This window comes from Dipteris shenzhenensis, chromosome 17 (assembly GCF_047967505.1).
Source record: "Dipteris shenzhenensis isolate YYH24624 ecotype China chromosome 17, Dip_SZ_1.0, whole genome shotgun sequence".
Taxonomy (NCBI): Eukaryota; Viridiplantae; Streptophyta; class Polypodiopsida; order Gleicheniales; family Dipteridaceae; genus Dipteris; species Dipteris shenzhenensis.
The window spans coordinates 38,559,166-38,570,275 of NC_141612.1; the positions used below are offsets into that span (position 1 = coordinate 38,559,166).

The 11,110-nt window shown below is 47.4% G+C and overlaps 1 protein-coding gene across 1 annotated transcript; it reads right to left on the minus strand.

Moving 5' to 3' along the window:
- Positions 1-5,128: 5,128 nt before the first annotated feature.
- On the minus strand, positions 5,129-6,734 carry LOC147892088 (F-box/kelch-repeat protein At5g15710-like). The gene has a single exon (XM_087388570.1). It carries the CDS (start codon positions 6,732-6,734, stop codon positions 5,526-5,528), a length of 1,209 nt encoding a protein of 402 aa, XP_087244696.1. The 3' UTR covers positions 5,129-5,525.
- Positions 6,735-11,110: the final 4,376 nt, after the last annotated feature.

Below are 11,110 nucleotides of genomic sequence, written 5' to 3' on the forward strand. Positions count from 1 at the left end.
GGAGGTGAGGCCCAAGAGAGCAAAGACAACACCTAGTGTCACTCTAGTAATTCATGTGCAACCGGACACAAATCAACTGCTCGACCAATATGAGGACTGCCAGTTGCACGAATTCATGCGCTAACAATTGCGCCTCCAGTGGGCGGATCCTCAAAACAAGGGCAAACGGGTTCAAGCGGAACCCATTCTCATTGAAGACCTCCAGGACGATGAGACAATCGAAATCGGCATCCATACAGGAGCCGAAGCTACGTCGACCACCCCCGTTGCACCCTACGTCTCAGTCTCCACCACCCCTAAGGAGACAACATCCTTCGCCACCGGCACCTCTTCCACTCCATGGGCAGGCCTAGCAGAGGCCTTACGATTTTGCAGCGCACCCCAGTATAAAGCATGAGGTGCCTATAGCCACATGATGGCAGAGCAGTTATCATGCATGGACCTGATGGAGCTAAACCTCTTTGAAGCCATGGCACAACTCCCACAGGTTGCCCACATGATTTTACAGAGGAGGCAGGAACAAGCCTCACAACTCTCCACCGGTCTCATCCAAGCCCAGCTCTCTGCACATGAAATCCAATCAACAATGGTCGTAGCCCAAGCAACAGGCCATGCCACAATACATAGAGCCGAAGAATACCGAGCCAAAGTTGAGGAGCTTGAGCTCGCTCTTACAAGGCTCAAGGACGACCTCGCCACCAGTGAATCCTTGGTCTAGACGCTCATGGACCAAGCAGACAAGGCAGAGTCGAAGCTGCGCACAACGCTGAAACAACAGGCACAGGCAGAGGAGCGGTACGCCCAGTCAGAGTCCCACGAACAACAGATCTGATCTTTACAGGATCTCTTGGCACAAGAGAGGAACCTAACGGTCTCCCTCCAAGAAGAAAACAAACGCCAGCGCGCCACCGACCAATCAGAGGAGTCAAGATTGGAAGATCGCGAGCAACAGGAGTTTCGGATGTATAGGGAGGTCTCTGCACAATTAGTCACATACACACTTGCACCACACACCATCCCCCAAACCCTTCAATGCACTTTGATGCACTCCGCGCACAAAATCTCACCATCCACCTAGATCTCACTACTCCACTTCCTCCTTACACCCTACAATCCTTCACCATAACCCCGACTACTACTGCCCCATCTTAACCATGTCATACTTCTCTCTTGATCTCCAACCCACTTCTCTATCTCTTCTCCACCCCTCCGATCTACAAACACTATCCACCCATCCCATCCTCCTCAATTTTCAAGCCTGGTGCCGCATCATCACTGAGTCCCTTAATTACCCTATGGACGATGAAGTGATGCAACTCGCAAAGCCCGAGGAACTCATGCCATGGGTCTGCACTCCCGCAAGTCTGCATGCAGACATCAATTAGATGCAGACCTACGGCCGAGCCTCAACCGTCGTTCAATCTCAAGGGCACCTTGCGGCCTACCAGTCTACAACCTACCACCCCCTCGGAATTATAATCCTCTTCAATAGGGTGCTACAGGCTCTCCAAGACTCACTTGAGTCCTTGATGAGCAATTTTGAAACAATTCACGTAGCCTACCTAGAGGAAGTCACTGAGGAAGAGGGAATTGAAGCAATCACCCTCTTTAATACCACCGCCCCCCCTACAGAAATCCCACTACCGCCTCCTCTAGATCCCGCCCTACCCACCCAACAAGCAGCCCTCCCCTCCCTCGGACAACATTGCCCGAGTACTCATTTAATGCCTCTAACACCACCACCGCACAGTACAAACCCTCCCCGTCCATCTCCTCCAATGCTCCGGTCGACCTTCCTGATGAAGCCTTCAACACGCTACTCCAAGCAGCAAATTTTGTACAAAGAGCTGACGCATCAACACCTCCCAGCACACAGGAGCCAGAGCATATGCCACTTGCAGATGATGACGCTCCGCCATCCCTGCCAGTTTCCCCCCCTGAAGATGTCCACTGGCGCCCGGACTTACATTCCTTTCAGGAGTTGTCGAATAGCGGGCTAATGCACCATTGGAAGCGCCAACTTGAGGACTCACACCTCCACCTCTACGAAATTCTTGAGGTGTGCCCCCTCACACAGTTCATCATGCAATCCTTCGATGACTGGTGCCACATGCATCCAAAGCGCACGAGAGGAGGATACAGCCTCGCCCTCAATGCCCTAGTACCCGTGACCGATGCCGATGCCGATCTGCAGCCATGATGGCGGCTCCCCTTCTTAAAGCTGAAGAAATTTTGGCGCTACTACCACAACACACCCATCGATCGTCGAGTCCACCCACTCTACATGCCCATGGAACGATAATGGACTTGGGCCGCATTTCGAGACCTCCAACATAAGGACCCAAATGTGTTGTACAACTTTCCAAAGTACAACTTCCCCAAAGAGATGACTCAGGAGGGATTTTGCTTCTACCTCCAATCATTCAACGACACATACAGCTCAGTGCTAGATCTTGCCGTCGTCGCCGCAGTACATTTCAACCGCCTCCTGCGATCTTCCCACCCACAGTCACCCTATCGACGACTGTATCCACAATCTGAACAACCAGATTGTTTTCAACCCCGACATCGTTCCGACTCAGTTCCAGGATCTCCGCCTCTACCTCCGCGTCCACAATCTCCACGGCCATTACCTCCGCACGTACGAGGATATGCACGCCACCCATTTTTGGAAGTACCGCACGTACTTGACGCCTCACGTCACGAGAGCTGGACCGCTACGCCGTCCTACACTCCGTCCTCACCACCAACCTCCAACGCGGCTGACCCGAGGATGGATCAGCAACAGGAAAGGGGGCATGTTAACATCCACATAGTACATCCGCTAAATGCAGAGTAATCAGTGATTAAAGGTGACCAGGCCACATGATCTACTTCAACGGACAAGCTCAGGGAGTTTGACTCCCAAATACCCCAAGGCCAGTGATTACAAGCAATGTGCACACGGAAGGAGTATAGCTCAAACTCAGGGAGTTTGATCCCCAAATACCCAAAGTCCAAGGATTCAAGGATTCCAGGCACAGGTTGTATGTTCGAGCTAACACCAAGACCAAAGAGTGTAAGCAACGTGCACACTTCGGGTCTACGTCCACGAAAATAGCCACGCCAATGAAAATAGCCATGAAATGAGTACAGCTCAAACTGAAGGAGTTTGATTCCCAAATATTCTGAGGCAAAGGTTTCCAAGTAATCCAAGCAACGTGCAGGGTTGTCGTGGGGTATCTCGCGGAAGTTAAGCCTCGTCACTCCAAGCTTTGAGCCTCAGGCATGGGATTTGAACCACAAATGGTTTAAGGCGTGAGGGTGCCTAGGGAGTTTGAGCCCTCACGCCCTCATAGTGCCCTTGTGGTTGCCACTCTATCCCCCTTCACTCCCTTCTCCCCTTCCCCTCTTCCTCTCTCCTTCTCCCTCTCCACTCCCCTCTTCCCCTTCCCTCTCTCGCGTGGAACCACATTGCAACAATCCGGAGACCGCTTGCGTGACACTTACAGACGACTCGTGCTATGCATTGCTCCCAAAAGGAGTAGCTAGGAGTGGAGACTCCATTGGCATATCTTCAACATCCCCACGACATGTGAGTCACTACCGAGACCCACTACACTTGGAAGGATTGTCCTTGAGTCTATTGGTTTCGACCAAATAGTGAGTTCTAGCAAGTTGACTACTTCGTTTTTTTGAGCTCAAGAGTGAGCTCTTTGAGGAAGGTGAGTTTGTCATGTGCACGCTAGGGACAGGTAGGTAGATGACGGGCTAGAGTGCTATTCGTCTGAACATGGGTTAACAAGATTGCTTTTTCACTATTTCTGGCGCTTGTGTGCTTTTCTTGGCTTTCTTGGCTATGTTCTATAGAGAAAGAATGCAATAGCACTAGATGACAGTTTGTTAGCTTGCTCAGTAAGCTTAATTAATCCTCACAAAGACTAGTTTACTTGGCAAGTCATTGATAAGCTAGCCCGCACACATGTTGGCCATGGCAAACCAATCAGAGCTGCCAGGCTCCGTCATGTGTTCCATGCTCTGTCGCTTAAGCAAAATGCTGGACTGAATGTAAAGGCCTTTTCTGAGCTGCCATCTCTGGATGAAGCAGGTGGTCACACTCTCTACATACCAAAGCACTTCACGAGCTTCAAGGGCAAGGGTCCTTTTCATAAAGATGTACACTAAGTTCCTCATCATTAGCAGGCTTATGAGACTTCCTGGTAACTTCGTACGAATACGCTCATCATCTCTACCAGGCTCTATTTAGCTGGTAGATATCTCAGGAGCTAGTCAGCTGAGGAGTACAATAGAAATTTTGACAATTACAGTACTTTAAACAGGGATGGATGTAATAAATGTAGGCTAAGTTATTAGCCATTAGGCATGTCCGTCCTTGGGCTCTCCCTAAGGTTGTGCATATCCCTCATCTGTAGATTCTTGGCACAGTTCTCTCTCACTGTTCCTGGCCATAATTTCAACCACACTATTGCTCCTATCCCTCCTACTGCTCCTCTCCTGCCTCTACTATCGTCCCTCTCCTCTCCCCTCCCTCGTTCCTAAGACTTTCCTCTTTACTTTCACATCCAGAGAGCCTGAGAGCCTCAATTTATACAATTAAGAAGTTGAAGGCATCCATCACAATTCAAAAGTTTCCTGTCTCTTGTTTGGAACCACTCTCTTGAAGCTTCACACTCTTCACTGTTCTCAAAACCAAGGCTAGCTGCTAGTTCCGTGAATAACTGATCAAGACTGAAGATGAGCTTTGGGATCTGCAGGCTGAGATGCAATTGTATAAACAAGACTATCCTTCCAGCCACTATAAGTATTGACCACAAAAAGGGTGGTCAACATCGGATTCAGCTGTTGAATTAAGCAATCCATTGCATCCATGGGTCTGATCTGCACCACTTCTCAGGGGGGCTATTATGGAAAGAGTTGAAATTGTAGCTGAAAAACAAGATGATTTTCTTAGAACGCTCTTGTTAGTGTGTGCAACCGAACCGCAATAGACAAAAACTTTTATGTCATGAACGCATCTTCAACAATGCTGAAGGGAGAAAACCAATAGCAAGACAATTGGCTACAAAATACAAATCTGTATTAGAAACCTCTGAAAAGAACAAATCATTCATATAAGCAAGTGCCGATTCACAAAGCCTTTACGCCAGACAGTGCCGTGCCACTGTCACAAAATGAACTTTAATTACTAGAAATACAATGGATCCGTTAAGGGCGACGTGATTTTAAAACTAGTCCATTGAAAGCAAAGAGGTTTTTTTTCCCCTTTTGTTGGGAGACGGAGCTCTTAAAAGTGTCCTCCGAGACTCCGGAAGGAGTTCTGGATTCCGAAGTTTCTGTAGTATCTTCCTCGACAGTTGGGGCTTTTCTATACATCGAAGCCTGTGATTTTCCCCATTACGGGGGGAAACGGAATTACTGTTTGAAAATGAAAACCTGAGATGCCTAAGGAACCAGAAGCCACATCTTGAGAAGCTTGATGCTGACGACGCCCCAAAAGCAGTCTGAAGTAGTGGGATGTAAAAATTTCAAACCATTGTGTCTGGCCGCGGTTCGAATGCAAAACTTTGAATGAAGTTCGTAGTATGAGGGCACTTACTAGACCAGTCTCCAGTCATGCTTACCATATTATAGATAAAAACCCTGTCCGTATGCGGAGTACTCATACAAAGAAGATCCCCTAGCTTGACACAATCGTATTGCCTTCGGGAGCCTTTCCTGATGTCTTGGCTCGCCTCCAATGGCAAGACTTTGGCTGGAAACCACCGCCAGCCGTGTAGCTGCCAAATTCCAACCTTGTTATCCAGCAACGCGATCGACATTAAGGTCTGTGATGACTCCCAAATTTGACGCTGTTCTGGGAAAACGATGCCATCTGGCCACCATGTCATCAGTTGGTTGAAAACCTCCTGCCGGTTGTCGTAAATTGCGACACAGGAAGCTCTGCCCCCTACATCAAAGGAAAACCAGTAGAAATCCCTGTCGGAGAACGTCTTTTCCACGAAAGATGGGCCGCTACGAACGACCTTCCATTGGCGGGAGCTGGACTCATAGACCTGTACAGATCCAGGCACCGAGGAAGCAGTGAGGAGAACCCTATAGTGCCCGGGTTCCGAGTCCACGATGAGGGTAGCGGAGACATGGACCTCGTCGTCGAAGAGGGGGAGGGGGGGGAGGGGGAGGGGGCGGCAAGATTTACGGAGGGGGTTAGAGAGGAGGAGGTGATCGGAGGAGGAGCGACGGGTGGCAAGGAGCAAGAGGCCAGAGGAGGAGGAGAGGATACGGAAGGGGGGGCGGGAGTCGAAGAAATGGGAGGGGAAGCGAAACCAGGAGGAGGAGGAGGAGGAGGAGGAGGAGGAGGAGGAGGAATGAGGGCGGACGAAGCGGATGGAGTGGCGTTTGAGCCAGCGAGAGGGGGGGGTTTTGGGGTGGGGGGGGGGGAGGCGGGAGGGGGAGGAGGAGAGGAGGAGGAGGAGGGGCGGGGGGTGGCGGTGCAGGAGGAGCCAGAGGCGCCAGAAGGCGGCGGAGGAGAGGAGGGTCCGCCAGGCGCGGCACACGGCCAGCAGGCGTAGGAGTTCGAAGAAGGGCAGACGCGGAACAACCGAGTTGAACAGAAGCTCGCTCGGCAGACGGCTCCACAGCCCGCCGTCCAGTTCCTCCTCCTCTGCCGCCCAAATCTCCGCCGCCCCCGCCTCCTCCTTTCGCCATGGATCTAAACACACTAATATCTTCTCCATCTTATAAGGTTATACCCTCCCCTCCCCTTTTGCCAACCCCTTTTATATTCCCCTCTCTCTTCTCACTCCTACCAAGCTTGTTGAGCTCGTTTGGCGCCTCAGTGTGTCCACACCTCCACCAGTTCACACTGGTGGCAAGATGAATCCTTGCTCACGCTAGGGTATCCATTTCATCACCTCTGTGTACACATAGTAGGCCTTTTTTTTTGCCTTTCAAGGATCCTAAGGGATGACTTGTTTAGTGAGTTGCTAATGAGGGCCATAGTTTTGAAGTTTGTTCATTGGGTCAATTTGACCTTGCAAATTATGGTTAGTATGAGTAGAAGTTTATTTTGCCTTCCCATAGGAAGGCCTTAGTGAAGATGTTTGCTAAGAAAAGGAAAACTAGGTATTTTTTTAGACATTTCTTTTTATTTTAAGGCGATTGGTCCATGTTTTGCTCCCTTGAATTGTTTATAGTCTATTGTTGTCAAGGGCTTTCAATGCATGCATTCAGTGACTCCATCTTCTTTGGCCTAAAGCCACATGAATGAATTTCATCTTGTTCAATGTTAGGGTGAGTCCCATGTCATCCCCTCTAGACTACATCTAGAAGACTTGATCTTTTACTTTGGCGACTTTTGACTCTCCACAAAGGACAAAACTTGTAAATAGAAAGGCATATCCCCTATTTGCTTCTGCCTCTATGAAAGCCACCCTCTTCCTCCATTCAATGCTCTCTCACTCATGCAACGTTCTCGAAAGGATTCTCTTAGTCTCAAGTCAATACTAACATGCCACAAGCACAACCTCCACACTTGGCACATCTATATTCTAGCCTCCAGAAACAAAGCTTTCTCAACTCTAACACTGACCAAAAAGATTTTTTCCAACACAATCTCACAACCTACAAGTGAACTAGATGCATTTTCCTATTTTTTAAAGGGCCCAAGGCAACTACAATTGCCTCCAAACTTATTCTAGCCCCAGACAAAACTTTGACCAAAAAGAAAGTAAACTACATCCCTCTCCCTATTTGAAAGGGACCCAAAGGCAACAATGGTGACCTTCAAAATTGGCACATCTCTATTCTAGCCCCAAAAATAACTTTCTTGACTCTCCAAGTGACCAAAAAGCTCTTTCCAACACGATGGTAACCTACAATTGAATTGGATGCCTTTCCCTATCGATATTATAGGGTGCACTATAAAATTCTCTCATATTAGTTACTTGAATAGGGTTTAAATTTCATGCATTAGACGTTTAATGTGACAAAAATTAAATAGAGAAATCCTTCTTAAATTTCAATGTATTTTTTTTAAGTTCTCTAGAGTTTTAAGGGTTGTAAGGGTAGATCGAGAGTTGGAGAGGAAGATTGTGAATGGATGGAGGAGTGGAGAGAAAGAATAGATTTGAGAAATATAGGATAGGGGAGGGAAGAAAGAGTAATGAAGGAGAGAAAGTACATGTAGGAGAGGCGTAAGGCGGAGGAGGAGGACTAATGGAGTATCATGTGTCTTGACCCGGTTTGGATGCCCTATCGGACTAGTTTTAGATCAAGGAGGCCATTTCCTAAATACGGTAATCACAAAAGTACATATGCTCTCACAACAAAAGTTGACAACATCTCGCCCGCAAGAAAATGGTCAGGTAGTAGAGCTTAGCAAGAATCTATTAAAGGGAATCCTAAAGTTGACAGTTTCCAAAAAATGAAAGACTGGGACACAAAACTAGATTTTGCATTATGGACATTCCGTACAACATTCAAAATCAGCATAGACACAACTCCATTACACTCTAATGCTTCGATGAAAGCCCTAGCTAGGTGTTCAGATGAGCTCATAATTTGGTAGTTTGGAAAAATTGTTTACTCTAAAGGGAGATTTTATGATAAAGCAATTACAGAAAATTCAATCATCGAAATCAATTGTTGTGGTTATTTGAAAGAGTACTGCTCTTGAAAAATATGATTATATGTCAAAGGAGAACTAGTCACTGTTGTACATGGCTAAGTAAGGGAGCATTTAGGGGTGCTCCCTCTAAATGTTGAGTAGGAAAAACTAGTAATATAGGACATGAAAGCCCAATGCCAGTTATAGAATCCATGTGATGACTAGAGAGTAGTAGAGACAATTCAAGTTCAACCTACACAAGAAACCGATAGAGGATTCAATGCCATGCCCATTTCAAGCTCTAAGAATAAATAGAAGAATCCATATGTCCCTTCTCTTGGCCAATCTAATGCTTCTACGGTGTTAGCCGGAAAAGAAATTGAGACCAGAGGCTAGAGGCTAAGCATGGCGACGCTCGAGGGCCATAGAGAAAAGGAGATCGTGAGGGCGAACCGTTGTCATAGGAGGGGAGAAGGAATTAGAAGTGGAGGGAAGGAAGAGGGAGACTATGACACAAGGGGAAAAGGAGAGGGGGAAGAGAAGCATGTACATGATAGGAGGAGGAATGTAGAGATGGGGACATCAAGGGAAGAGAACCATACTTTATTTGAAAGAAGGGATGAGAGGGAAATATCAAAATACTAGCTAGGTGGCTTTACAAGAATGAGCGTGTCTCATCAAGGAATAGCCCCCTCCTTTTATAGCCAAAAGAGGGGGTCTCTCCCCATTAATGTATCCTCCCACATGCATGGTGTGTGTGGAAAAGTCTCCCATGTGGGCTAGGCGGTTACGCACTCTCAATTGTGTGCGACAACCCTTTGCCTCAATTTTCCACATAAATCAAGCCCCATATCTCAAGTCTATGATACTCCCTTGGTCTCTTTTCAATTTTATAATATGTTCAAACCTCTAGGAGGACAAGTGGAGGGTTGGCACAAGGAATCTTGCCACCTCATCCTACTTTCCCCATTATTTAACTTGCTCTCTTGGACCTTCTATACCTCCCCCATATGTGCCTATCCCATATGGAGGGAATAACTCAATATAATATCCATCTCCACCTATTTATATTGCTTCTCCCATGGACTTTGAGCCATATCTCACTAAATGCAGCCTTGGTGGAGGGGTGGCACATGGAGGAGCCATGCCACCTTACATTTTATAATATTACTATCATGGATTATGTACAACACACCTTATGGGTCCTCTTACATGGAAGGGTGGCACATGGTCATGCCCTGCCACCTCAACCTTGGGCCCTATGCACACCATATTTTATTATACTATTGCCACATATACAAACACACATACATATTAATGCCTCTTTCCTTAGACAATTTTATCCATAACAGTTCCCCCCCCCAGGTAAGGAATGCACAGCATTTCCATGCCTGGGTCCATCACGCACAAAGAAAGGCTTGAGGTAACGCTTGTTGATCACCTTCTTGCCATATGGTTCATGCAGCTCCTGAACTTGTACAGACCCATTGCTACGTTCCTTGATGACTTTGTATGGACCAGTCCACAGTGGCAGAAACTTCTTATCCATTTGGTGGTCCAATCTGTTATCAAAGCATAGCACAACATCCCCCTCAATAAAGTGTCTTTCCCATCCCTTGCGAATCTTAGCATCCAAGCGGGCCTTTTGTCGATTCTTTTGGATCTCTGTTTGGTGTAGTGCAAGGCATCGGGTTTCATCTAACTTCTCAAGTTGTACCAATCTGGCCTCTACATGTTCATCTTCTGTCATCCTCTGTTCCTGTGCCAATCTCAAGGCCGGAATCTCTATCTCTAGTGGTAAAACTGCCTCAGTACCATACACCAACTCAAAAGGAGTGTGACCTGTAGATGTTTTATGAGTGATGTTGTAAGCCCACACGGCTTCAGTGACCTTCTGATCCCATTGGCTCATGTTCCCTGTGGCCATTTTTCCCATGGTTTTACAAAGGAGGCCATTGGTCCGCTCTGTTTGACCCATGGATGCTGGATAATAGATGCTAGAAGTGTGATGATCAATACCCATGCGGTCCATGAGTAACTCCACTGCTTCATCTCCCATGGTCAGAGACTATCTCCATGGGTGTCCCAAACCTTGTGTAGATACGTTCAAATATGAAATTTGAAACTGCCTTGCCATTTGCAGCAGGGAGGGCGATAGCTTCAGCCCACTTAGTGACATACTGAGTGGCTACCAAAAGATACTTCTTTTTGCGGGCAGTCATGGGCAAGGGCCCGACAAAATCTATTCCCCACTTCTGAAACAGATGGATGGACATCACTGGGTGATGTTGCCCAGGATGCAAATCCTTCCTACCAAAGAATTGACATGGTTCACAGGTTTTGCAATACAAAGTGACATCCTTGTACAAGGTCGGCCAATAGTATCCAGCATGTAAAATCTTCTTAGCTGTATAGTCACTGGCATAGTGGCCTCCACAAAATCCATCATGATAATGCTTCAATACCTTAGGCACTTCATCTGCATCAATGGCCCGTCTTAGTACC